The sequence below is a fragment of the Stylophora pistillata genome, chromosome 14 (genome assembly GCF_964205215.1).
Source record: "Stylophora pistillata chromosome 14, jaStyPist1.2, whole genome shotgun sequence".
Taxonomy (NCBI): domain Eukaryota; kingdom Metazoa; phylum Cnidaria; class Anthozoa; order Scleractinia; family Pocilloporidae; genus Stylophora; species Stylophora pistillata.
Window position 1 is genome coordinate 1,153,296 of NC_142532.1, and position 27,656 is coordinate 1,180,951.

General features: G+C 37.4%; 2 protein-coding genes across 3 annotated transcripts; one reads left to right on the forward strand and one right to left on the reverse strand.

Annotated features, from left to right (window-relative positions):
- The first annotated feature begins 937 nt into the window (after positions 1-937).
- On the forward strand, positions 938-15,789 carry LOC111343523 (uncharacterized). Its single transcript, XM_022950712.2, is given in 28 exon segments — positions 938-1,062; positions 2,369-2,419; positions 2,637-2,684; positions 3,121-3,180; positions 3,283-3,351; positions 3,465-3,536; positions 4,063-4,193; positions 4,567-4,612; positions 4,808-4,823; positions 5,585-5,635; positions 6,619-6,685; positions 7,187-7,227; positions 7,504-7,571; positions 8,070-8,151; positions 8,420-9,346; positions 9,852-9,953; positions 10,530-10,553; positions 10,636-10,666; positions 10,804-10,853; positions 10,997-11,057; positions 11,376-11,507; positions 11,612-11,699; positions 12,012-12,111; positions 12,699-12,792; positions 13,163-13,229; positions 13,680-13,746; positions 14,348-15,077; positions 15,079-15,789. Coding segments are annotated over 28 exon segments (3,450 nt in total). The 5' UTR covers positions 938-1,017; the 3' UTR covers positions 15,209-15,789.
- A 670-nt stretch (positions 15,790-16,459) lies between these two features.
- LOC111343528 (hyccin) lies at positions 16,460-27,643 on the reverse strand. Of its 2 annotated transcripts, none has more exons than XM_088745736.1 (11): positions 27,354-27,643; positions 26,937-27,041; positions 26,686-26,820; positions 26,184-26,228; positions 25,440-25,520; positions 25,031-25,188; positions 23,004-23,099; positions 21,670-21,828; positions 21,168-21,255; positions 20,873-21,029; positions 16,460-17,154 (listed from the first exon to the last, which is right to left on the reverse strand). In XM_088745736.1, exons 1-11 carry the CDS (start codon positions 27,384-27,386, stop codon positions 16,775-16,777), a joined length of 1,437 nt encoding a protein of 478 aa, XP_088601862.1. In that variant the 5' UTR covers positions 27,387-27,643; the 3' UTR covers positions 16,460-16,774. The 2 variants fall into 2 exon arrangements, with proteins under 2 accessions (XP_088601862.1, XP_022806455.1); XM_022950720.2 differs by having other exon boundaries at positions 25,031-25,158; positions 27,354-27,640.
- Between the last annotated feature and the right edge of the window lie 13 nt (positions 27,644-27,656).

The following is a 27,656-nucleotide window of genomic DNA, read 5'->3' on the forward strand; positions in this document are numbered from 1 at the left end:
CGGTTCTGCTTGTCAGTTATCAGTCTCTAATTAATTGATCTTGTTATCTTATCATTGTTTAAGAAAAAATCTTTTGTCTCCAAAGCACAACGGATAACCCAAAAGCAATCGTAAAGCGACAAAAATTACTAAGTCACGCTAGATATCAAAAAGGGCGAAAGGAAAAGAAATAAAGAAAAAATGAAAAATTTGACGATTTCGTTGTGTGAGGAGTTCAAGAACGAGAGTGGACTGGGCCAAGAAATTAGACCTATTGAAAGCTGTGTGGGCCCCAAGATAAGTATATCAACTGAAGAGTCAAGTAAAGCGTTATATAAGCCACAGCTTCATACTGGCTCTAAACTGTACTGCCCAAAATATATTTTGCAGCGGAGCGGAAATATTTCCCTCAGAGATAAAATTTGGTTTAACCAATGCTCATTACCTCAGGCCCACATTTGCTCTTTTTTTTAAAAAAAAGTTGCATGGTTGATCGGACCTGAAACGTACCACAAAACTGTGGAAAGTCGACGACGTAAACAAGTCTTTGAATGATCATTCATGGATGGAGCTGTCATTCCGAAAAAAGAGGGAAAATTATCCTACTAACGGCATGAATTGGCACAATTAACTTGCACAGCGCCTCTTTGATTATTACGAAAGTTACAAGTCTATCAGTTGTGAGATTTCGAGTTTACCGCCATATTATTTTGTAGTCAGCAAACGTCGATCAGGTGATCTACAACTTTAGCTTTTAATCTCCTCTCAATCTTCTTGTATTCTCAGGATTTAATCATTGCAGTGGCTTAAATTGACATTTTCAAAGTTATTGAAAGGTACATAAAACAGAAGCTGTTCAATATATGATATATGCCCACTAACACGTCTTTTGTAGGTCTGGTTAAATATTGTCTACAAAATTGCAAATTATCTTGATAACCGGAAGCTTGCCTTGCTGAAACGGAAGTGGATAGCTCTCAAGTAGCCTCCATATATGGTAACACCTTTGCATAAATTATCATATGATCGCTCGTAAACATGGCTGAAACAGCGGAAGACCACCGAACGTCTTCGGAAAATGAGGTAATTCTGCCGATCTTTTCCCTGACAATCCCTTGATTTCCACCGATTTTACTTTGATAACTTACTGTGGATTTAAACGGGTCCGGTTTTCCTTTTCATGGTAGCGCGCGTTTGTTTATATCGCAAAGTGACATGAAAAATTTATCACTCAGTCTGAGAACGCATTGCGCGGCAAATTTTTTCGATTTTTACGGCATCTGAAGACTGCGATTTCTTCCTTTTCAATGCGATTTTATTTTCGTTGAAATGGTTTATGCTTCCGATAACTTTCCATGTAGTTCGATGTGATGAAACTGTTTGTATAGAAACTTTTGTTTTCATGTACAAGTATCACAATATGAACTTTACAAAGCATTGTGAGGAATGTACGCTTGTTTGATGGAATGAAATTTAGTTTGGTATTGTAAGTTAAGTTTACAAGAATCTTCTTGATCTGAAAGTGGTTTACTGCTTTACCTCATTTACAAAAAGTAAATTTACTTGCTAGCTGATAAAATTGTGTAAGCGTACACGAGAAAACCTTGGCGCTGTAGGGAATCATTTGTAGCAAAGCGCCTAAGTTGCTGCTTATTTCGAGAAAAAAGCTTGCGGGACGCCAAATCATGAAAGTGATGATTTAATAAAGTTGACGAGAGATACAGTTTTTGACGTCTTTATTTACACACTCTTAATAGTTTGCGACAAAACATGTTGCTCCACTATCTGTTTAGCTTTAAATCAAAATTTAATTCGCAATATTCTAATGGTATCGGCAATTTTATACTTTATAAGTGTATTTGATTTCGTTTTCATTACGCATGTAAGCCCTTAAGATTACTGATTAAAAACTTAAGATAAGCTGGGGAAATCTAGCGGGATGAGCTTTAAAATTTTTACTTCAAAATGTTCTGATTGATTGCAAGATGTCTGTTGCAATCGCTTCACTATTATAACTTTCAAGACTTTTGAGTTCTCGGCAAAATAACCTTGATTTTTTCAAGACTATGAAGCAAGATGTATGACTCATTCCTTGCTAAATAATGTACTAAATTTTCTTTTACTCGCATAGCTTTCGGACTGAAGGTACAATGAAAATTTCTAAACAAATGTGTTATGTTCTCATGAGATAGCATTTATTTCATCCTGCGAATACAATGCAGACAGCTCTGTAGACCTTGTGTAAACAATGAAAGTGTTAATTAAGTTTGGTTGATTTCCTCAGTTTTATATAAATTCATATGAAGTATAGTTATTTTCCTAGAAACACACATGCCTATAACATTTATGGTTAGTTTCATGTTATTACATTTATTCATTTTCTTCACAGACATCAGGAGTGACAGGTTCTGCAGAATCTATAGACCTATCCTGTATCCATGTAAGTACAGCTTAGGTCAGAGACTTAAATGAGAGTTTATGCCTGAAATATAATAATAAAAAGCAATTATAATAGATTTTACAAGATCACGTGAAGTCCATCACTGTTATTTTGTGAGCAACAGGGTTGCTTCTTATTAATTCATGGTCGGTCAAAATGAAATGGTGAATGACCCCCAAAAAGGCAATTGGTATTCAAATTATTATTTTTCTTTCAGTGGGGCTACCTAAACTGTACACCATTAAAAGATCCAAAGAAGATTAAGGTATGAATCAATATTTATAAAAATTAAATATTCCGGTATCAGGGCAATTCCTGTGGAGATAACTTGGATATATCAACAAAGTTGAAGTGGTAAATTGGCCACCATAACGATTACAAAAGCTGACATTTCGAGTGTTAGCCCTTCGTCAGAGCAAATAGAGGAATTGTGGGTTGTGTGTGCTGTTAAAGGCAGAGAATGGAGATAGGTCACTGGGCAATCATGCAGGGGTTTCATTAAGGGCCAGTGAAAACCAGTTGCCCTCCTGCAGAAAACATTAATGAAACCCCTGATCATGCAATTTATACTGTTGTACTTGAACCACTCACTCAATCACTCACTTGATAAAAGCTGAAAATAATACTTATATTGTTTTCATGAGCAAACATTGTGTAGTGTTGACTTCTGCAACCATGTTTAATTCCTTTATTTTGGGCAGGATAATATTTGGCAGACATTTTGGGTTGATCTGTGTGGATCTACGCTCAGGCTATATAAGGTAAGACCACAATTTTGAAAGTTACATGTAAATGTCTTTATGTATTTTCTCTCCTAATGGAAATCTTAAAATTCCTAATGTTCTTATTCCTTTTTGCCAAAGGATTTGTCTCTGCCGCAAAATTCTGCAGATAGTCTGCCTCCTTCAAGTCTGATTGGGCCTTCTAATGAGGTTATTTTATAACTTCCATCTATTATCTTGATTTTGTTGCATCTGTCTGATTTGCTTTGTATTAACTAGTATTGTATTAATGAAACAATTCATATGGTCAAATGTGCTTATAGAATGAAAAGAAAGAAGCTTTTATTGTCTTGAGGAAGGGAGCAGAAGTTAAAATTATAGAACCTGGATTTGAGGTAAGGCTCTGAAAATTAATCCACATACAAGTACATTTGTATGCATAAATATGTGGTAGTTCAAAGTTTTTCTTGGTTACACAGTTTTTAATCAATTTTATGGGGATTTTCCTTTGTTTGATATTCACTATCACAACAAAAAATAGAAGTCAGATTTTAAGCCATCAAAGAAATTGAAGCATAACACACACAATTCTTCACTTGTCTTATTACTGGTAACAACTAATTATTTGTAAATCTGTGTTATTCAGCTGGAAGTCTTTCTTTGTGCACTTAAACCTTTAACCTCTGAGAGTCACTGGTCTCTTATTTCTCCAAACAGTATCACCCTTGAATCACACATTAAGGTTATGGGAATAAAAGAAATGATCACCAACTAAAGAAGCTCTTGATTGTCAGACAATTCTCCTAATTATTACCTTAGGAAATGTTTAGAGAACAGTATAGAGAATATGCATACTGATAGTCAGGTGCAACACTGACAAAATTAGTTTTTGTTATTGAATTATATTCTGTATCATTCCAGTCACACAAGTCACAAAAGCGAAGATTGACGGTGAATAGAAGACACGTGTTTAAAGTTTCCTTTAACAGCCGAGGGGCGAACTCACCATCCTATGTGTTCCAGGCTCCATCCAAGGGAAGCATGTATCGATGGTAGGGTTAAAGAAATCTTTTTCTCTGAGTAAATTTCCTTACTGTTTTAGTTAAAGATTCTAACCTTTAAGACCCAAAGGCTGACCAGCATCTAAATTGTCCTTACAACAGTAGCATTGAATCATTCAATAAGATCATGAGATTGTCAACCTTTGAAGCTTTGATCATTAAACAGATTCTCCTTATCAGTATCAATGACATGTATAGAGAACAGTAAAGAGAACACATATACCAATGTAAGGGTAGAAAGGGTTAATAAATAAGAAAGTAATCAAAACAAATACAACTTAATTTAAGCTTGAATGATAGAGTAATTAGGCTTTGATGAAGGTGTTCCACATTAGATAATTACTCATGCTTTTGTTTATGACAGGATTAGCAAAATTGAGGAAGGAATTGATATGTCTGACAAACCACAGGTAGTTTGATTTGTAATTATATGCCAGTTCTTTATTTTGTATAATTACCAGGACCAATTTGTACTTAATGTGTTAAAGCCTGTATTTGCAACAATCAATGGCTGGGGTTTACATATCTGTAATTTCAAATGATAATCTGTATTTTATTGTATTTCTCTCTTTCAATTTTGCTTGGATTGACGACCTGTGACTCAGAATGAATCTGCTACAGGTATTTCTTTTGTATGCTGTGATTTTTTTTTCGGAAATGAAGAACAATTTATTGCTCTGCTCTCCATCTGTATATTTGCATGTTTCTAGAATATGATAGCAATGAATGGTGTAGGCATGGAATGATAAAAGTGGGTATTAGCAAACTGTTAGAAAATCCTGACCAAATGCAAAGGGGTATCGTGAAATGGACTAGCATCCCATGGGGAGGCAGAGGTATTCTAGAATGGACTAGCATCTCATTGGGGGGGGGGGGGGGGGGGGCTTAGTATTACAGGAACTTAGGTGAGCCCAAACCAGATGGACCAACAAGTTTTTCAAATGAACTTCACCTTATTTTCTTTACACATGCATGATTCACTCATCTACCAACTAACTGGAAAAATTGTACTGATTTGTTTTACTTTCCGAAATGTTAACATTATACTCATTTTCTGTGCTGTGGCCTCCACTGGAAAATAAGGAATTCAAACAATACTGCTTTCTTTATTCATTAAAAAAAAGCTTTTCATTGTGGGCATTTATCACTGAAGAGTTTTTTGTGATGAGTAAAAGTGTAGTCTTTAAGGTCTATCAAAATTTCTTCTACATCTTAATTTTGAAATCTTTAAATTTCTCATGTTTTCAACAAAAAATTAATAATCATGGCAAGCGTCATTATCATGAATCTTTGAAGGATTACTTTAAGTTATAAACCAGTGTTTTACTCATTAAAGTAGCTAATATTCAAATAATGCTTTGATTGTTCATTTCTGTTCATAGTTGTTTCAGCTCTAACTTCAGCATTAACTTATTTGAGGGGCTTTTCATTTCGTAAGTTAATTTTATAAAAGAGAGAATCTCCGGTATTTAGTGTCTGCCGTTAGAATGCTTTGTCTGCAAGGAACATTTAAATACATTTACTTCAAGCATAAAAAAAATTGTCATTAGACATGGTGAAGGACAAGCTTAATAAGATGACATTTCAATGTTAGTTGAGCCATGTTTCCAAGGTACTTTTACTGTGCAAATTAAAGTAAATTTCATCTGGAATCAGTTGGAATAGCTGAGTAGTATAAAAAGCTGAAAGTTTCATCTTTCATTCAATAACTTAGCTTAATTTTTCTGGAAATAATTTTTCAATTTTTTTTTTTTTTATTATTTGTGTCACTTATTGGTAATAACTGAGCCTTTGTTCTTGGAAGAATGGAATAAAAACATACCCAAATCTTGGCAAAGATGATAACATTGAAATGTCATCTGATAATCTTAAGATTAGTTCTGAATTATCAGAAGCAAGATGGCCATTAGATATAATTTTTGAAGATTCTGTAACAAACCCAAAATATTACATGTATTTTTGCACACTAAACCTTGATAATCAATACTAAAAAGACTTAACATTATCCAGCAGAATTGCAACCAGTTGCACACACTTGCAAACTAACTCATGAAATAAATTCCGTTCTTATAATGTGAACTAATTCAAGAAACATCTATTAACCGAGCACCAGCAATTTTGAGAACTCGCACCATCCATGAACTAATACTACTGTATGTTTTGGTTTTCAAGTGGCCTACTTTCTCAGTATACTTTCCTAATGTATTTTTGTTTTAAATTGTCACTCGTACACGTATCGCACCCAACCTTTGATGGAAACTGCATGAATTTTTTCTCTCACGTACGCCTTATAAACTAAGACTGAATTTTATTATCAAGAAGGCAAAAAAAGAAAAGCCGTTAGGTTACATTTAACGGTGACTGCAGTGATGGTTTTGTGGTTAATGTTTCCATGTCATTTTTTCTCACGCTTTAGACAAAAGACTCAAAGAAGCTAAACTTCTTTCAGTGGAGCAACAGAGATTTCATGTGGCTCCGGAGCTGTAAGTGCACAATAATTTAGATAAAGGAGACCGGGAAAAAACAACAGCTGTTTGCGATTGATGAAAAGTTGCAAAGCTAAACAGGACGTCGTCATATGTGCCCGATCTTTCAAGTTACATCCCACTGTAGTCGTAACAGTCATAAATAATAAAGGATGTCATCGTAATGACCCAATAGTAACTCAAATTATCACCAAGTGAAACGCCATAGTGAGCTCTTACTTCTAATAATTACTTTTTATCAGAAAAAAAGATGAATTTACCTACCTCGCGTTCTGTGATTTGTGCTGTGACGGCCATTTTGAAAATAGGTACGCGTGTGAGATCTGAAACGAGTTACGCGAGGATCTGAAGGTGAGAAATCTTCGGACGCTGTCGGAGCTGCGGGGAACAAAACAAATGACGAGCTGAGTTACTTTGCTAATAGCTCCGAGAGTTTTCCGAAGATTTTTTAAGCGAATCAGAATATCAAATCTGAAAATCGTGTTTTTTTGGTTTTAGGAGGATCCTTGATAGAGACGACATTGATTCTGGCATGGAAGGTAAAACTATTTCTACCAACAGAGTTCACGGATGACTATGTCTTCTTATGAGAAGACGGAGAGAAAGGGGCCGAGCAATTCGGAGAATGAAGCGATTCTCTTTTGCCTATCCTAGCTGACGGTAGAAAGCTGGAGATTTTAAAAAATGAGCTGGCAAATCGCGTTGATAGTGGTTTGCACCTGATGTTCAGAGTCAACAGGTCTTTTTTTGTTGAAGGATTTGATTGTATCGGTTCAATTATAGGAAATATAACTCTTTTTTTCGGTTTTATGAAGGTGATGTAGAAGAAGTTTATGAAACCTCCAAGAAACTTGCGGACAATCCTCGGCTTGAGCTGATGAAGGTAAGCTCACTTACAAAACGTATTACTTGCTGTTATTTGGGACGTTAACGAAACTTAAAAACATGGACTTCCCGTTTTCAAGTCTTCTCGTGTTACAATCCACGCTCACCTTCGTTGTCGTTATACAGCGATTTTCGATTGAATGTTGTAAAACCGAAACCAAAACCAAAATCATCAAGGAAACAGCCAATCAGAAGAAAGGAAAATATTCTTGAGAGCCAATGAGGGCTCAAAGTAAAAACAAGCAAACTTCCCAAAGCGCGGGAAAACGCGGCGGCCACGTCGTGATTGATTTTAGTTTTGCATCTGATTGATTCGGAAAGTGGCGCGGGTTATCTGGACCAATCACAGTACGAAGTGAAGCAAAACCATTGCGATCTTAAATTTGCTCTATTTGGTCACGTGCATAGTGAGAGTAGCAGTGCTTGGTCTTTTTTGATAAAATAATTGTAGCTGAGAAACCATTCATTCCTGTACTGGTTTCTCTTGTTATTATAGAAGCGACTGCAAGACTTGGAAGATCTTGTTCAGCAACTGGAGAAAGAAGAGGAGGCGTTCTTGGGAGGAAATCATTCAATCTGTAAGTTGGAAACCTTAGTTAGCTAAAAACATTTGAATTGGACGAGAATAATCGCGTCACTTCCTAAAGCTATCAGATACAATAGTAAACCCTTCCCACACTACAGGCCAGTTACATTTATTCTCTTTAAGTTTTGATTGGCTCATTGAGTAATAATCTTGATCATAATTGACTGTTGTGATAATCTCGGTTTTGGTTTTACGATACTGAATGGAAAAGCACCCGAAGAGAACTACAGTCATATATATATATATTTTTTCATTTGCAGTGGCGAGGAGGTGCGAGTTTCAGTCAACAACAAACAAGGACTATTTTCTCATACCAGGCCATTCTCGGACACTGATTCCCAAAGGAACAGAACTTACAATACTAGGTCAGCTTCCAAACAATCGCTGGCGATGTTTTGTGAAGCTCCCACGAAGTAAGTCTGCGGGACTTGCAAACGGACAACACTTGGAATCATCTTCAGAAGTCGAGAGTATTTCTTCATTTGAAACCGCCGATGATGAAGATGTTACGAACACTGGGGCGAACACGGACACTTTAATTGGAAGCGTTCCGAACAGTCTACTTAACGATTTGATTCATTTGGTTCCGTGTAAACTAAAATGTGAAGACGGGACACCCGTAGCTTCCCCGGGGGTTACCCCTCAATTATCCCCCATCCCATCTCCTCCTCAGTCCCCTTATTCCCCCCATAGAAACAATCGGGACTCGTCCCCTAGTAAGCGAAGTTCCTTGCGTAGGTCTATAGCGAGTGAAAATCTTAGTGAACAGGATATATGGGAACAGTTTTGTATTCCGTCCCCTCCCTCGTCGCCTGTTACGTCACGATCAACCTCCCCCTCCTTGTCTCTCTCTTGTTCTCCGGGTGGATCACTAGAGGATCTGGATTTTGTTGACAAGGAAAACTGCGAGACTGTAAAGCCCATGAAAAATAGAGAACATTCTGAAGTAATTCTCAGACGAGGGAGAGAGAAAGATGACAGAGATTTCTCAAAACTGAAAAGTCATAGAGAAGCTACTTTTATGATCGACGACATTCCAGAGACTTACATTGGAAGCGATTCAGAAGATGACAAAATGGTGACAGTGATTGATGAGGTGCCACCTCATGAGGTATTGGCTTCTGAGAACGTTCAACAAGAACCAGTCAAAATGCGAGTTAAAAAGGACCAATCGCATCGCGATTCTGGTAGGTGTGACATGCGCAGTTAACAACACGTTAGCGTATTGAACGGTACCACGTGGATGTGTTTCCCAGTAGCTTTCATCAGAGTGATCACACATCTAGGTGTCGTCTTAAAACCTTCAACACTCTGACATCAGTATGCATATTCTCCATACTGTTCTTGATAGGTTTCCTAAAATGCTGACAAGGAGAATTTGTTTAACATCAATAGCATTTTTAGTTGGTGATCATTTGCTTTATTCTTGTGACCTTAATATGTGATTGAGGTGTGATTTTTAAGGAGAACTTAAAGATGTTAGTCATTCTCAATGGTCAAAGGGTTGAAAATTGGAACCACTTTAAACAGGAACAATACCAACTGAAATTCTGGCAAGTAGCTATTATATGATTGGTCAAACTTGAAGGTCTTATATACCAACTGTCGAGTTGAAATCACCTTGCGCTAGTGCATGTTTTTTTCTGTGAACGTTTTGTTCTGTTCTAAGACACATTTACCTTCAAACTGTAGATAGTAAATCAATTGCTGCTCTTCAACCAAACTATGCCTTTTTGGTCACAAAGAAGTTACGACAGCGAGGGATAAGCTTAATTGTGGGATCTTCCAGTTCAGGTGAGAGTAACGAGCTGTATTTCTAGACGACGATTCGATGTCTCTCTAGTAAACTTTTACTCACGGACAATGAGAGCTTTTCGACTCAGTATCGTAAAACCAGAACCAAAGAAATCATAATGGCCAATCAGAAGAAATAAAAATACCTTAAAGAACCAATGAGAACTCTGAGTAAAAACAACCAAATTGCCAAAAGCGCGGGCAGCCAAGTCGTGATTGATTTTAGTTTTGCACCTGATTGGTTAAGAAAGTGGCGCGAGGTATCTGGACCAATCACAGAGCGAAGTGAAGCAAAACCAATGCAATCCGGGATTACTTTTGATACTTGATTGTAAAATTTCTCTATAACTCAGTCGTGTTATACAGCGTGATAAACTTTACCACTCAAAAGTATCGCCTCCTGGACTTAATTTTAATCACATAATCTTAGTTTTTAACGAAAAATAAGCTGAACTGTGGATTTTTGTGGCCCTGAGGATCCTCGTGCGCTCTGTTGTCAAGCAAACTCTTCTATTTTCTTCGTCATTGAGTGTTAATACATTTTGAACTGTCTTATTCTTTACGTTTTATTCACAGAAGATGAAAACGATGACGACAAAGGTAAACTGATTCAATTCTTACGAGCGTGTCTATTTTGGAGATAGCGAGTCTGTATTTTTAATCAATTTTTCTTTTCTTACAGATAAAGAACTTCCTTCAAGGCTATCACAAAGGTTGGGAAACGTTCTTTTCAGGTCTTACAAGCGGGCTATTAACAGATTCCTACAAATTCTACGTTTCCTGTGTTTCAATATCGTTTTGAAAGGGGAGAATTTTATTCCTTCATAATGCAATTTTTTCAATTTTGCAGGCGTCTGGACAAAGAATTCCTACGGTTTGGAAGCGAAGGAACAGAACAGGGTACCCTTACTTCTTGTTGTTATCTTCTGTTTTTATAAGTTCTTCTAAGAAAGGTGGATCTTCCGACCGACTTCTTGTCCGCGCGACAACTTTGTGAGTTACTTGGTTTCTAAGGGTTATTGTTGTTTCGTTTACTTTTCCAGGTGTTCGGCCATACTCTGGATTTGTCTCGAGAAAACAAGTTGGAATTACCCTAAGTACAGAGTTAGTGTCATTTAATATTGTTCAATTGATAGTTACCTCGAGTGAAAAGTCACTCACCTATTTCATTTCCCTACCATGGTGTGGTGGAAAACATAGGAAAGCTGAATATTCGCCAAGGGTCGTAACCTATATGAAGCGCGGAAAATTCCAGTTTCTACTTAGTCTCGCCCTCAGAACAGAAAAATCCTTTAAAAGCCTTCTTTCATGGCAGTTAGAACAATTCAAAAGAAGAGTTTCTCTACTTTTTCATAACCTGCGTTGAATTTGCATTTCCGCTTTTGTTGGTCGTTTAATACAGTTGCGTGGATTCCTTTTTAGGGTTCAAAACTTTGTTCCTCGCACGTCCACGAGGAACGAGCTTCTCCGAGACTACTCGTCACCTTCCGACACGCCTCCGACGATAGTTCGCGCAAACACGCTCACCACCATTGAGAAATTGGGAGACTGGAGGTTAGTTTTACAACGTCACGGGACAATCCTGTATACTTCACGTCAAACTTACGTGCCCGTTTTGATCTGTTTACATCTCGAATTTTATCATTTCTGTTTTACAGTTCGACAGAGAATGCTCCGCCTATCAATCAACGTCGAACTCTTCAACTGAGCAAAGCGAGTTCAGCAGGATTTGGTTTCACTCTGCAGGTATCTGAAAGTGGAGGGGAGTCTGAGGCAGTGCCACTGCCCCTTTGGGATGAGTCCTGTACATGCCTACATGTCGTGAGAGTTTTTTTTAGTGATATTAAATTCCCATGGATATCTATCGCGATTAGTTCATCTGCAAGAATACAAAACAATTATCCGCAGGTCGAGCGACAGACAGCAAAGTCAAATACAACATTTAGGGCGCAACTAGTTTTAGTGTTAGCCTCACTCACATCTCAATGGGAAAAAGACGGAAGACACCTACATGTTTTACATGCGTGTTGCGGACCATTTTGCTGTTGTTTTCCATAGACGTACGGTATCGTTCAGCAAGCAGGTCAAGTGGAGCACATGACTTTTATTCTCAAAGTTGAAGAGGATGGACCGGCGTACATGGCGGGACTCAGACCAGGTGAGCCATTATGAAACATGCTTTTTATTTTACATTTCCTTCGAGCACATTTCGATTTACCAACCCAAGTCTTAATCAATTTAAACCTGAGGAGTGACCAGCCTCTTCAACTGAGGCTGGTCACTCCTCATGCTGCTGAATCATTCATTACGATCATGAAAGGAAAGAAAATGATCACCAACCCATGAATCTCTGATTGTTAGAGAAATTCTTCCAGTCAGTACCAAAGGTAATGTAGAGAGAAAAGTATGAAGAACATGGAGGCTGATGCTGGGGTTTAAAAAGTGAACCCTGAAGTGTCACGAGTAATCAGTAACCGTTGGAGACTGGTTTTAGTTTTGCGTCTGGTTGGTGGACAGGATCGCCGATGCTTTCCTGATCAGTCACAGCGCGAAGTAAAGCAAAACAAAAAAACTTAAAACCTTCGCAATCCGAGATTTCTCTACGTAAAACTGAAAATTGATTTTCTAGCCCTCTTTTTTCTATTTTCCCTTCCTTCCTTCCTTCCTTCCTTCCTTCCTTTCTTTCTTTCTTTCTTCTCTCCCGTTCACTTGTTTGAATTGTTTAATTTTTTTACTGATTTACAGGAGATATCATTCTTGAAGTTGACGGCGAAAATGTGGAGGAAGAGGATCATAAGGCAGTGGTCGCACGGATTCACCAAGCTTCTATATCAGTCAGGTAATAACACGTGTAATGACGTGCTGTGTGCGTGTTTCGCGCGTGCAGTGTGTGAGAATTGCGGTACACGTAAGCGGTACTGTAGTTTGACGTTCAAACTATCTCTACGTCACCATGTAATCATTACATGGTTCCGGCAGTAGATAAGCGCTATGGTTGAAGAAATTGTCAGGTGGGGGAGACTTTCCTAAGAAGGCACTGTTATCACAAGGAAAATGGATTGAAAGTGTACTGAAGAGCCCGGTGGGGATGGAGGAGGAGAAAAATAAAAGAGTTGATGGCATTTATAAAATTCCTAAATCGCTCTTTTTGATTAAGAAAAAAAAGAAGCTGTCATGGGTTTATTTCCTGTCTTGAATTCAATTTGTAGATTGGTGGTAGTATTTGTAGATGCACTTCGAAGAATGAAGTTGAACACGAGGTTAAAGTTACTCCAGGTTTGTACCTGTTGTACTTGTAGTTAATCCTCATCGTTAGTCGTCCTGTTTTGGAAAATCTTTTTCTTTTTATCTCTCTATCTTTTTTTTTTTTTTTTCATTACCCCTCCGCCATTTTCCAAGCTTCCTTCACCCTGTCTTTCTTTTCTTTCCTTCTTCTTAGCTTGTTTTGTCTCCCTTAATTTTGGTTTGTTGGATATCAGTCCCCATTCTGAGAAAAACGGGCCATTTAAATGCAAAGAATGCTGCAAGGAGAGATTTAGAGAAAAAGATCTTATCCACCAACAGTAGTTATGAAAACATGTTCATGTCTTGACCTTCAAACGTTGTCAAAGTCAAAAAATGTTGAACAATTTAGCTTGGAAATTCGCCACCCTCGCCTTCGTAGGATATTCTTCCTACTTCCTTTACCTTCCCATATATTGAGGGGTCTTCTTATAATCAAAACAGGCTCAATTGGCGGACAAGGAATTCTTATTTCAAGAGTTGTGTAAGAGAGAGGAGCAAATACTCCAAGGTTTGTAATGACCAAGAACTGAGTCATTTCTACTTACATTGTTGATGTAATATCAAGTAAACAGGTGTTGAGAATAACGAAAAACGTCACCTCCAAATTCTCAGAACTTACATTAAAAGAAGTGTATGGCCGACAGTAAGGGGGATAACTAGTAAGGTACTGGGAACTAGGAGTAACACGGTTAAGGGAAATAAAGAGAGAATCAGCCGAGGAGGACTGGCAACCAATAGTTACGCCTTACGCTAGGAGGACTCTCTAGCTATTTTTAGATTACAGTTCGAAGCAGAAAATCCGGAGGGTCATGAAAAACCCCTTTTTGATGTTATTAGCAGTGACTGTAGCCAGAATAGACGAACATAGATATTTACACATTCTGCAACTGTTCATAAAGGGGGTCAGTTTCTAAAGAAACTGTGGTGATGTGTCTGTAGGGGTTATTACAAGATAATTTGGTTTATCAATTCGGTTGATAGTGTTAATTGGTCACCGTAAAGAGTTTTTAAAGCTGACGTCTCGGGCGTTAGCCCTTCGTCAGGGCGAAAAAAATTTGATGTGGAGTAAATTTTTAGGTATTCATTACTGTTTACTTTTGCCTCAACAGGGAAAGGAATTTCCTCCTCAGAGATGTCTTTACCGGATTTACCTCAAGAGAGAACAAATTCTTATCTTTATACAACAGAATTAACCAGTTGTTTTAGTAAACAATCACCAAACGTTCACGACAGCATTTTACAGCAAGCTTTAAACAACAAAGAACCTCGTCGTAGGTCTCTGCCAGACCAAGTTGAACTGGGAAAACAACGAATTACTGCGACCACTGGATCTGAAATGTTAAAAAAGTTTTCTTCTCCTGATCTGAGCGCACAGCGGCGCAAACCAATCAGTGCTAAGCTGATAAAAGGTTTCCGTAAGAAAAAACCATCAGAAGAAAGCTTTAAGTCGTACTTGGAACTCGATTTGGACACTGAGAATCCTGATAAAGAGGAGGAAACCGAAGTTTTTGAGCCAGCGGTGACCACCGCTGAAGCGTTAGCTGTGGCAGCGTCAGACGAACCCAGGACTTTAGAACGAGAAACTCCAATGACAAGCGATTTTATTCCTTTAGACGAAAACCCAAAGTTGAGTTCTCTTTTACGTAGCAACAGTGAGCAGAACAGTTCTCCTACTCTCTACAAGGAGTTTTCGGAAAATCCTGATGTGTCAAACAAAGATCGAATTGCACCAGGAATAGCTCAGATGAAGAAACGGTTCGAAAAATCCTCGTCATCGAAAACGTTACCGACAAAGTCTCCCAAGCCGGTGCAGGTGAAATCGAATGGAAGCACTCTTGACTAATGCTCTCCGAATGGCGGAATTTCAGCAATCTGGCTCGTCAGCTCGCCCTGAATCCCATTTATTAGCCATGAACTCAACCGGGGACAAACTCCTTCTTCCCAAAGACAGAAAAATTAACTTGAAATAAGAGGTGAATTTAGGCATCATTTACACGTGTCTTTTTGCACCTCCCCTGCCGGATAAGGAGGCTTGAGTCGGAATGCTGCCATGGGGAAAACAATTTGATCACTGAGGAAGGTGGATTTGAGTGCATGAAATTCTTCATGTTCACACATGAGGAACGTATCGTGAAATTAAAAGTCCCGACGAGTATCAAGTTGCCTTATCCCTTACATCTCTCTTCACTCCGCTCCCCTGTACAGAAATCCGAGGTTCGGCGGGTGGGAGTCGTTAAGCCAATGAGCCGCTTTACACAAAGCACGAAGGCTCATGCTAGAAAGTCACCAGAACAGTTTACTTTTCGTTAAGCCTATCTACAGATGAGAATTTGAATTGACAGAAGTTTTTGAGAGTGAAATTTTGTTATTTCGTATCGCAATCAAGAGAATCAACAAAAATGAATTTAAATAACGTGCAAGTGCAATAAGATGTAATCAAATCGCAATTTAATTACAACCATAAGAAAAGCATTGAATTAATTCACCTTCAGATAGATTATTCAGAACGACAGATATTTGCAATAAAAATAATTGAGTGGATGATTTGAAATGGGATATCACCGTTCCTATATGAAACATTAAAAACGTTCGTGGCTCATAACCTCGTTCATAAAAAAATGTAGTAAATTCACTTTTGTTGTTTTGTAGGGTAGGGCTAAGAAATATTCACTGTTCAAGATGCAAATGCACTGCCATTCTTCTTCTCATCAGTTGTCTTTTGTCTCGCTATCTTCTCGTTCTGTTCTGTTTCCGTCGCACAGGCCAACAGGGATCCAAAAAGCAAACTAAGTTTGCAAATGAAATGGGGACGCGGTGAAACAAAAGATTTATTAAGCAGAGTTATTATATGGCTGTGTCTCACAAGGACTGGGAACTACCGAATTCACGAATTTGATTGGCTGAAATCAATATTGAAAGCGGTCTAGATTTTCCCATCTAGACCGGTATATAGACCGGTCTAGAAAAAAAAAAAAAGTACAAAGAATATAAAAAATTAGCATGTATGACACAGCCACATAATAAACATCTTATCAACCGAGCTAGGTCGGTCTGTATGGGAGAATCTTGACCTCGGTCAAGATTCTCCCATACAGACCTCCCGCTCGGTTAATAAGAACTAAGAACTACTTCGCACGTGCGCTTAGAAACTTTGTACATTTCCATGCCGTTTACTCGATGTTTTTCTTGGCGTCGTTGGCGAGACAGCTTATCAACACTCGTTCAATGTTTAACTTGCTTTTATCCTGAGAGATTTAATATAACGTTTACAGAACTGTCAATGTGTACATCCACCTACTTTATAAATATATGGCTCTTTTTAATTGACAACATTTTACGCTTTATAAGAATTCGTCAAAGCTAACTCAACGACTGAAAATGATGTGGCGTCAGTTCAGTTCTAAAACACCTTCAGCGCCTCAACCTCATTTGCGTTTTTTTTATCAACGGGTACTCAACTAAATTGAGTTGATTTTCATCGAAAATATCTTCATAAAAACAAGGCTAACGGTAAATGCCTTTTCCGAATCTCACAGTTAGTGGTCAAAAACATCCGATTCGCTGAAGCTGGTTGCCAAGACTTCGACACTATCGGGTTTTTCCGAAGGAACATTGATATCCGACAAAGCAGCTCGTGGTGATTCGAAAGAAACCGTTTCGTGTATGTGTTGAAGTTCAGTATGCTCTTTAGTAGACTTAAATCCCGGGATTTTAAAGTGGCCAAGACTGTGAGCTTTCTTATGTGACTTTGCCGTTTGCGATGCTGTCTGGTCTGAAGAAGAACCCCCTTTCCTTGAATTGATTTGGACTTCAATTTCTTCGGCATCAACTCCTCCGTTTTCTTTCGGAAAGGCTGTATCACCGTAGCTTGTTATGTTCATCCCACTTGTTGACAAGGCCAAAATCTTTTCAGTCACTAAAACAAGGAAACAACAAAAATAATTTACAAAAACTGGACAGTTTTTGAACTTACCCCGCGAAACAAGTATTCGCTTATTTTGTATTGGGGAATCACAGATATAAGCAAAATAGTAAATTTATTGCACGGCGTTGAAAACTAGAGCCCTAGCAGGCTGTCATTTGCAAGTGCCTTTTGGCGGGAAAAGGTTCGATGTAGCCCATTCCCGTTCAAAATTCTTAAAGGCCCGAAGGAGAAGAAAAAGCAAACTACAAAAAGGACTCCTCCAAGCTCACTGGTCGAGTCTATGAAGACAAAGTCTCGATCTTTAACTTGGGAATTGCTGTAAGCGTTGATCACTTTTGACAAGCTTATTCCGAAATCTACAGCGAATTCGCAAGCGATGGAGCTCTAAATTTTTATAATCGTTCTTACGGAATTTCCCTGTTACCTTTAAAATATCAGACTTCTTTTTTATTCTAATTAATAACACTATCCGTTGCAAGGGGAAAGTTTTGAAGAACAAGAAAATGAATGAAAGTTCAAAGAGCAGCTTGATTTGCACCTGATTGGTTTAACATGAGCGTCTTACCTCGGTTTGGCTGAGAGCGCCACACGTCCTACCTTTAATCTTACGAGTGGTAATTTGTTGGTAAACCTGTGCGGGACGTTGTTTGTTTTATCTTATGAGTGGTAACTTGTTGGTAAACCTGTGCGGGACGTTTTTTGTTTTTCGAAAGCAAAGAAGACGTTTGGACGTAGTTTACACATGCTTAAGTCCTTGGATACACCTCTTTAGGGAGTTTTGTTCTTTAAAGCTTTCTGAAGCATAATTTTCAGCGCTAAATATGACAAAGCGTGCTTAAAGCTTTTACTATTTGCATGTATTTTATCAGATAAATATTACTCTTACTTTTAACATTGATTTAATACAGACAGGTTGCGCAAGTCATTAATTTATTGGCATCACTGAGAATTACACGACATTTTACAAAGCATCAACACAAATTATTAACACACGATACAAACAATCCACATTGACAGTGATTTCAAGTCTCAATTTCACTCGCCTTGAGAAAATGAGACAGTAGCTACACTTAACAGTTTAGACAGAATTACATTTATCTTGACTATTTCATAATTAACAATTAGATTACAATCTTGAAATTTTGGGTTAACTGACCACCTACCCCCTCCTCACTCAGATTAATGTGTATCGGCACCCCTCCCCTAACCCAACTATGGTCAACTGATAACAAGTTAGAGTTGATGTTGGGTTAGGGGAGGGGTAGGTACAGAGTTACCCAGTTACACACTTTGATCCAAGATTTCTATTTAATCATTAGAGTGTTTCTGTCGAGGAACTATCGGCTGATAGTTGCCCCGCGGACATTTGATGTTCTTAAAACAAATATGCTAGTTTTAAGAACATCAAATTTCCAAGGGGTAACTATCAGACCGATAGTTCCGAGACATAAACACTCTATTGCTTTTATTGTTCACCACTAAATTTTCTTCCGCGCCTACAGCTTGTCACAAATGTCAATAATTCGCAACCGTACATTGGCTAAATGATACGTTATACCTGTCAGAATTGAAAAGTCACTGCTTTTCCGATATGCCTAACTTCGCGACCGTCAAACTATTCAAAACTTTTCACGGATGAGTACTATCAATCCAGGTATTTTCCGCGGACGGGCACTATCCATCCGGGTATTTTCCGCGGGCGGGCACTATGGGCTGATAGGGACTCTCCACGGATGAACACTATTCCGTCGCGTGATCAATTTAAACCAATAAGAACCGGAGAAAATTTAGTGGTGAACTATAATGTGCCATAGTCAATGAGGGCAATGTCCCCATCAACTTTCATGCACAAAAATAATGTTTTTGTTCTTGGCATGCATCTATTTGTCGTTAAAAATTTCATAACAAGACACGCTCCTGTTTTTATTTTTTTTGAGTAAAGCTACTTGTTTTACTCACTGCCTACTAAGGAATAGATAGCGAGTTAGTGTAGCCAATCAGATTGGTAAGGCTAATTGCGCTCTCTACTGCGAGGATCGTGCATCATACGTATCTATAACCGCAGTTCAAAATATATGAACTTCATATATTCATCGTATCTGATTTATCATCACGGGTTTCTTACGAATCAACTTAATGGCCTGCTCCCAGTTGGCTTGTTAGCTCAATTGGTAGAGCGCTGCACTAGTATCGCAGAGGTCAGTGGTTCGAATCCCGTACAGGCCTGATTTTTTTCAGGTCTGATTATTGCTATCGCATAAATAGCGCTCTCTACTGCGAGGATCGTGCATCATACGTGCCAATCAGATTGCAACATTTGTGTAATAAGACATCAGTAGATTTACACAAATACAAAATAGACTAAAATTAAACAAGATTCTATTACATTTACTCTTCGCCAAATGTATTTACAAATGATAATAGCAAGGACTTAATATTGTCTATTTTCAGCAACTTTCGATAAAGCTTTATTATTGCTCAAAGTATTGAAATCTAAGTTGCAAGGATGCAAGAACACAAACCTCACTAAATACCACAAAAAATAAACTAGTTTTCAATCCTACTACACATTTATGTATAAATATATATTTAGCCTTACCCTTCTCACACTGCATTACATACACATTTTATTTACAGAAAAAACATATAAAGGCTTACTTGTTTAATTTATTAAAGATTTTTATCATTGCATTGCAGTTTATCAAATTTACCGTTACAGTTGTACCATTGACTGTTGCTTACTCAATTAAAATAAATACTTATATTGTTAAGTTTGACCCCTTGATTCAAGCAAAAACACCTCAAAACTGTACCATCAAATACAGGCATAGAGAAATATATATCTTATCAATTTTGAGTCTTAAATTATATTTCATGAGAACATATCAAGTGACTATAATTTCATTTTAAAAGAAAAGAATGGTCCCTTTAGACTATCTGTACTAAGCTAAATGTTGTAAATGCTGAACTGAAACACTCCTAGCCACAAGCAAAGGTGTTACTGATTGGTCATGAGCAAAAAGAATAAAATAATGAGTCTTCCACAACAATGTAAACCCCTGATTTTTGGATTTTGTGGTCTGGCACTTTGCTACGAGTTATAGAAAACTAAGCAGTTGGTGAGTCGGTTATTTAGCAAGATGATTGGTGAAAAGCATTCCGCTGAGCAGTATAAAAGGGGTTTGTGTGTGTAGATCTTACATATTTTTATATTTAACAAAGGAGTGCAAGATTTACCAATTTTGTTTTATATATTCAACATCTCTGCATTTGAAATTTTCTCCACCTATAATTTCCAATTCAATCAAAAACTATACCAGGTAGAGTTGTATTAAAATTACAGAAGATGTAACTGAATATGAAATAAAGGGGAAACATTTTTAAAGATTGAAACTGTGGTGTTATGTTGTTTGGAGCATTGCAAGATAATTTGACTATATAAATCAGTTGATTATGTAAATTGGCCCCTCTAAAACGTTTCTGAACATGAGGTTTTGAGCATTACTCCGTTGTCAGAAAATAAAATGATCTGTTGAGCTGTGTGTGTTAAAAGAAACAGCAATTCATAGCCAAGTGTTAAGGTACTTGACATTGGAATTATCAACTGAATCAACAGTATCAGTATACACATCACTAGCGTTATCAACCTCATCACCACCAATAGTTTCCAGACAAGACTCATACGACTCCCCATCAGAGTAAAATATACCTGGTGCCTCCATTATAGTGCCACTGACTGATGGCACAGTCTTACTACTGATATGTTGGTTGTCCTGTGTGTCTGTCAGGTACATTTCCAGCCCCAAGGGACCATCCCTCGGGAGGCCTCCAGTTTGTTCCAAAGAATGTTTGATGGCATTGGTGAGCTAAAACCATTAAGTGAATACCAAAACTGAGTGAGAAAATTTTAATCCAACGTAGAAATTGATGAAGATTAATGAACTTTCAGGTACAAAAAAATAAAATAAAAAACTGTACAAATTACAGATATAAAAAGTCCTTACTATATGAGCTGGGGCAAACAAGCTGTGTGTAGCCCGCCAGTGAAGATCTTCCAGAGCCTTGGTGGCCAGAGTTCTTTGACCATTGTACCTGTATATTAAAATTAACATCATTGCTGTGTTATGAAAAATGTCACCATGTTAAGGTTTCCAATTTTTGACAGAGAAGTACAAGAACTGCCGATGCACAGCATAATAACATACATATCTGTAGAAATTCCAACTCTCCCTGGGTTTAAATTTAAGTTTTCCAAACCAGTTGTATTTTTCATTTTCCTTTTGGACCTGAATGCAGGCATTAAAAAAGCAGTACCCTTGAAAAATCCTAGCATCAGTATGCATATTCTCCATACTGTTCTTTATACATTCCCTTAGGTGCTAACAAGGAGAATTTGTTTAACAATCAAGAGTTTCTTTGGTTGGTAATCATTTCCTTTATTCTCATGACCTCAATATGTGATTCAGGGGTGATATTGTAAGGAGATATTACATGCTGGTCACTTACATCAGGAAATAAATCCCATATATCATCTCCTGAATTAGTTCTGTGCTAAGTGATATTCTGGGATGGTTTACCAGTCTTGATAATTCTTCACTTGAAAACGCTGACCCTGATTCCTCTTTTGCCCGCTGACAGAGTTTGTAAAAGCCACATTTAGCCAGTCTAGATAACATGTTATGATTAAAAAAATAAAACATCAATTCTTTGTAAATTTTCACTAAGATTAAGATAAGATAAGATAAGAACTTTATTTCCATGTCAAAATCTCTAGCGTACCACGTACACTAATTGGGGACACCTAATTACCTCAGGTCTAAGGTCTAGTAACATTATAGACATCAAAAACTTACATTTATGCTAAAATTAATGACACACTGAGAGTATCACCTGGTAGTTAATACACTTAACACCAGGGTAACATAATTGTCTTTATGTATGATGCACGATCCTCGCAGTAGAGAGTGCTATTTATGCAATAGCAAAAATCAGACCTGAAAAAAGTCAGGCCTGTATGGGATTTGAACCACTGACCTCTGCGATACTAGTGCAGCGCTCTACCAATTGAGCTAACAAGCCAACTGGGAGCAGGCCATTAAGTTGATTCGTAATAAACCCGTGATCATCACGGGTTTATTACGAATCAACTTAATGGCCTGCTCCCAGTTGGCTTGTTAGCTCAATTGGTAGAGCGCTACACTAGTATCGCAGAGGTCAGTGGTTCAAATCCCATACAGGCCTGATTTTTTTCAGGTCTGATTTTCGCTATTGCATAAATAGCACTCTCTACTGCGAGGATCGTGCATCATATGTATCTATAACCGCAGTTCAAAATATATGAACTTCATAATTATATTCATCGTATAATTGTCTTTGTTGAAACTTTTCCTTTTTGTTTTTGCTTCTTCTTGTTTTTGCATCCATGTAGCTTTTGTTAACTAGTCTTATAAATATTGTGTGCTTCTTGTGTACTATCATATCTTAGGTCTTGGCTTAGTCAATTATTTTTGGTTAGTTCTGCTTAAGTTCCAGTTTGTTGAAATCTAGTTTATTGTGAGCGTGTTTCTGTTGTAAATGTCTTTTTCCACTTCACTTTGTTTCACTTTGGTTTCCTACAGTCCATGAAATAAATTAGGCACATAAAGACTTGTGTGACTGCACTGAGTGTTTAATTAATTCAAGTAAAAGTGTTTGCAATTTAAAATTTTCCCACCTTTTTGTTTTCTGAACATATTTTCAAATCTAAGATAAGATTGAAGATGTAAGTACCATATAAGTTCTTCTCCAACTAAATATACTTTCTGGCACAACAGTTTTAAAAATGAAGGGGAAAACTATACCTCAAAGCCATGATACAAAAGCTGCAATGAGAGGCATCTGACAAATAGACAATGTTTGCATTATACTGATGAAGAATCACACTCAGTACAGAAAGCCTGAAAAGGAAGAGATTTATTAGAGATGCAAAATAAATAATGAGCTCTTATGACAAAGGGCAATGTGACCACACACTATTGCTACACCTTTTAATTGCCTTGGTTAAAAGTATATTATAGCAGGTGATGCTTAGACAGCAATCTACTGTTTTCCTCTTTAATGCCCGGGGCAGACCACAAATTATCAATTTGAATGAACATACTGTTGTTGGACGTAATCCACATCAGAGTCTACCTTTCTTTAACCTATTGACGTCCAGTGCGCCCATATGCGCCCATGGGGACCCACACCCTTTCTACACCTTGTGACGTCGTCACTTTTAACCCTGGAGCACGAATTTGAGCACGTACTTGAACAGGTTGAAAATATCTTACAGACGATACCTGAACGAGCGCAATTGAGTGAAGGAGATTGGAGAAATAGCCAAAAGACCATGTCACTCTGACCTGAAAATCTGCACGAAAATCGTGTTTCATTACCCACCTACCTTTCCGAGCATGTGCTTTGAAAATAATGAGTGGTTTCTGAAAAATCTCTACACCAAAATGAAGCCTACTCAATTTCCAGCAAGTGAGGAGAAACTTCAGGCAAGGAGAGGGAAAAAAAAGGGCAGGAGAAAGAGAGAAAAGTAAAAGTCGTAAGTGGGGCATGACTTTTCAACCCAAAAACTATGTCGAAATTTTGCGCTCTGCGCGTGCCCGAGATTTTCAGGCCGCCATTTTGCATTTGGATCGAAAGGCCGTCGAGTGCACAAGCTGTCAAGGGGTTTTTGGTAAGTTTGAGCTTTTAAAACCACAACAGTGACCCGAAATCTGCTCAACTAGCTTCAAAACACAGTTTTCCACAAAAGCTGCGGCCACTAATGGGTTAACAAATGGTAAACACCACAGCGTACACTATTGAGTTATGGCTGCATGTGGGAGGTTGCTATGCACTAAAGAAGCGTAAGAGTCGCATGAGGCAATAGCCAAGAGTCACTCTAGCTTCTTGAGTGCTTAGCGAACCTCCCAAGTGCATCCATAACTCAATAGTGTACGCTGTGGTGTTTACCATTTGTTTTATAACATAACATTGATACATTGTAGCTAATATAGAGTTCCATTTTATTCAACAAATCTTACGTGACCAGAAAAAATAGGCATGCGCGGAAAAATAGTCTTTGCATTTGCTCACGTCAGCAGCGTACACCCATGGGCAAATGGGGGACACTAAATTGACCAATCAGAGTACGCGCTTTACTTTGGTTATGTTATAATAACCCATTGACCCCTCAGAGTGACTAACCATCTAAATTCTTCTTACAACATCACCCCTGAGTCTACCCTGCGAGCAGAGCCTTTTCTTCTTTTCTTCTTCTTAATCCTCCAAGGGAAAAGGCTCTGCTGACATCCTGTTGTTGCTTTGAAATGCTGAAAGCCCAAACCTCCCGGCTACTCAAGCCGGTTTTGCCTCCAGTCAAATCAGTTTTGGTGTGCATGCCTTTGTTTTTCATGTACACAGATAACCAAATCTGCACCCACAATAGTTCAAGGGGGCCTGGAAAAGGATTAGTGTCTAGGCAACCACCACGCATGTTCAAACGAGCAACAACAGGATGTCAACAGAGCCTTTTTCCATTTTCAATTCAAGGATGGGTTAAAAAGGCTCTCCTCGCAGGGTACCCTGAATCAAACATCAAGGTCACAGGAATAAAGGAAATGATCACCAACTGAAGAAGCTCTTGATTGTTAAACAAATTCTCCTTGTCAGCACCTTAGGAAATGCTTAGAGAGCAGTATGGAGAATATATAAACCGATGTTAAGGTGTAAAGGCTTAACGGTTTTTCCCCTTTAAAAAAAAAAACAACAGCAATAAAAACAAGTAGAAAACAGTGCCACATGATGTTTATCACCTTATTAAATTGAAAATAAGAACAATCATAACCCTAACCTATGTGTAGCTGTGATTTTATTTTGTGGTTTTCCTGGACCTGGTAATATCACAATTGTTTCACTCTGTTCATGTCGGCTCAGAGCTGTCTCAGTCAGTGTCGAAGATGCTGTAAAGCTCTGCTGGGGCTTGATACAGAAACTCAAATAAGTAAACATCTGCAACATTTAAGTTAGTTTTACTGTAAAATAAGAAACTTCTAAATAAATAAAGTTTCAACTTCTGTTGCAGTTTGCTCTAATTGTGGATTCTAAAGAAGTATTAAAAACAAATATTTTTTAGTAAAGTATCCATTTAATCCTTTTACTTCCAGGAGCAACCGATAAGTTATTCCTCCTTACAACATCAATACATTTTCAAGCAGGAAGGTAATAGGAAGAAAGAAAAAAGGCTGTTAATCAAACTCTACCTCGTGGTAAATTGAAGGCCTTGAAAGTGATGGCAGTCTAAACTTCTTAACATTCTGCTCTCCATCATCATTAACAACTTCCTGTAGTTATTATCATAATAATAAAGGGTAAAGAGGAGAAGACAGTTTAAAGTGATAAATCATTATCATCTTAATCAAAAACCTATAGAGACAAAAGAACAAGAAACACCAAAACCACTAGTTATAATAATAATAATAATAATAATAATAATAATAATAACAGAAGTTGCAAGAACATTTAAACTGGTTACAGTGTAAGAATTTTAAGGACATTATGATTTGGTTTTTATGAACAGGATTTTATGAACATTTTAAGTTAAGGATATTTTAAGAACCGAACAGTAAATCATGAACATTTAAAAAAAACATCTTAGTATTGGGCTAATTGACACTTTTATTGTTTTATATTGATCATTTATATTTAAGTAGTATTAGATATTATTATAGTTAACAGTCCTGTCACGCAGATAGGCTACGAATTTTTGCCCTATCTTGATTAGCTCACTAGCATCCAAACGTGTATACTGCATAATAATAATTTGTTTTGCATTAATAGTTTTGCACAAATTCACAACACCTTCCTAGATGGGTACACCTGTTTTGGTTTAAAATTAACATTTCAGTCTATTCCCTGATAATAATTATACTAAAGCAATAACAACAACAACAACCATTACATATCATCAGTATTTAAATAGAATTTGATATTTTTGTTGTACTTACATCATTATAAAGAGCCAACAACAGAACCTCTAGACTGCCATAAGCCTTAGAATAAACAAGAGTACCATTGTTTTTATAAAAAATATCTAATTGCCAACAAAACCCACGCATATCACTCCATTCCATTAACCACTTATACCCTTCACTTATACCCTTTATTCTCCACAGTAGTGTCTATAAATGTTCTTCGACACTGACAAGGAGAATTTGTTTGACAATCAAGAGCTTCTTCAGTTGGTTAAAATCATTTCCTTTACCCTGGTATTCTCATGACCTTATCATTTGATTCAGAGGGGATACAGCTAGGAGAACTCAGATGCTAATCACCTCTAAGAGATAACAAGTACAAAGCGGCTTTTTTCTGGAAAAAAATTTCTTATCTCTATCATTAAAATAATATTATAAGCACATGTATGTACCTAATCTACAAAGAAAGAATACTGTCATAAACCATCTATTCAATATCTGTATTCAAAGCTGCATGTATAATATTTTACTGTACCTGATTATCTCTCCTTGTTGTTGCAGACAGATAATTCCAAATCAAAACAGGAACAAACTGAAGAACAAACAGTTTGCCTGCTTTTCCCATTTCATGATACAACTCAAATAGACCTTTATAAACTGAATCTATCAGCTGAAAGGAAAAAAATTCTGAATTTTATTCTTTGATTATCAGCCAAAGAGTAGAGGTGTAAGGCAATATGTTGATAAAGGGATACTACCTTGTGTTCCTTCCCAGTCTCCACTCACCTCATGAGTATACTGGTTAGGTAAGCTTTGAAATATTCCATTCACAAAATCTTTATTACTCTTCAACTGTTGAAATCTTTTTGGTGATTCTGATTTGGAGAAAGACTGAAGCAAGACAGATGTATACATGAGTTTTAGTGCTAACAGCTGTTGGACAAAAAATCTAAAATTTTTTAAATTTGATTTTAAAAAAATTATCAACTTACAACAGCTGACAGAATAGACTAAAAGCACAATATAATGAAAAGCTGATAAAAAATAACTGATTCAAAAACAATGAACAAGTAATTTGTCACTTAACCGTCCGCATTGAAAAGGAATTGTTATCAGAGATCATTGGAACTTGGAGACCATATCACTCACCAAGTTATATTCATAAGTCTTACTATATTACAGTAAATATTGGTATTTACTCACACCCAAAACTTCTTTGATCGATTCCAGATCCATTAAAGAAGATCCCTCTCTTCTGATGGACAACTATCGTCTGCAGCGGGATACAAGCTTACTGTTTGCTCAGACACTTGAAGAGCTGGAGAGCTTTCCACAATCTTGGTTTTAGCTCAGAACATGACGAATTAAATGCACTAGACACTTAATATAAATATTCTCAATAAAATAAAGTTGAATTATAAGCAGATCATCTTTCATGTTGGGGGGGAAATCGACAGTCAAAAATTCCTGAAAATGAGGGCCTAACCACAACTGAAGGCCGCCATT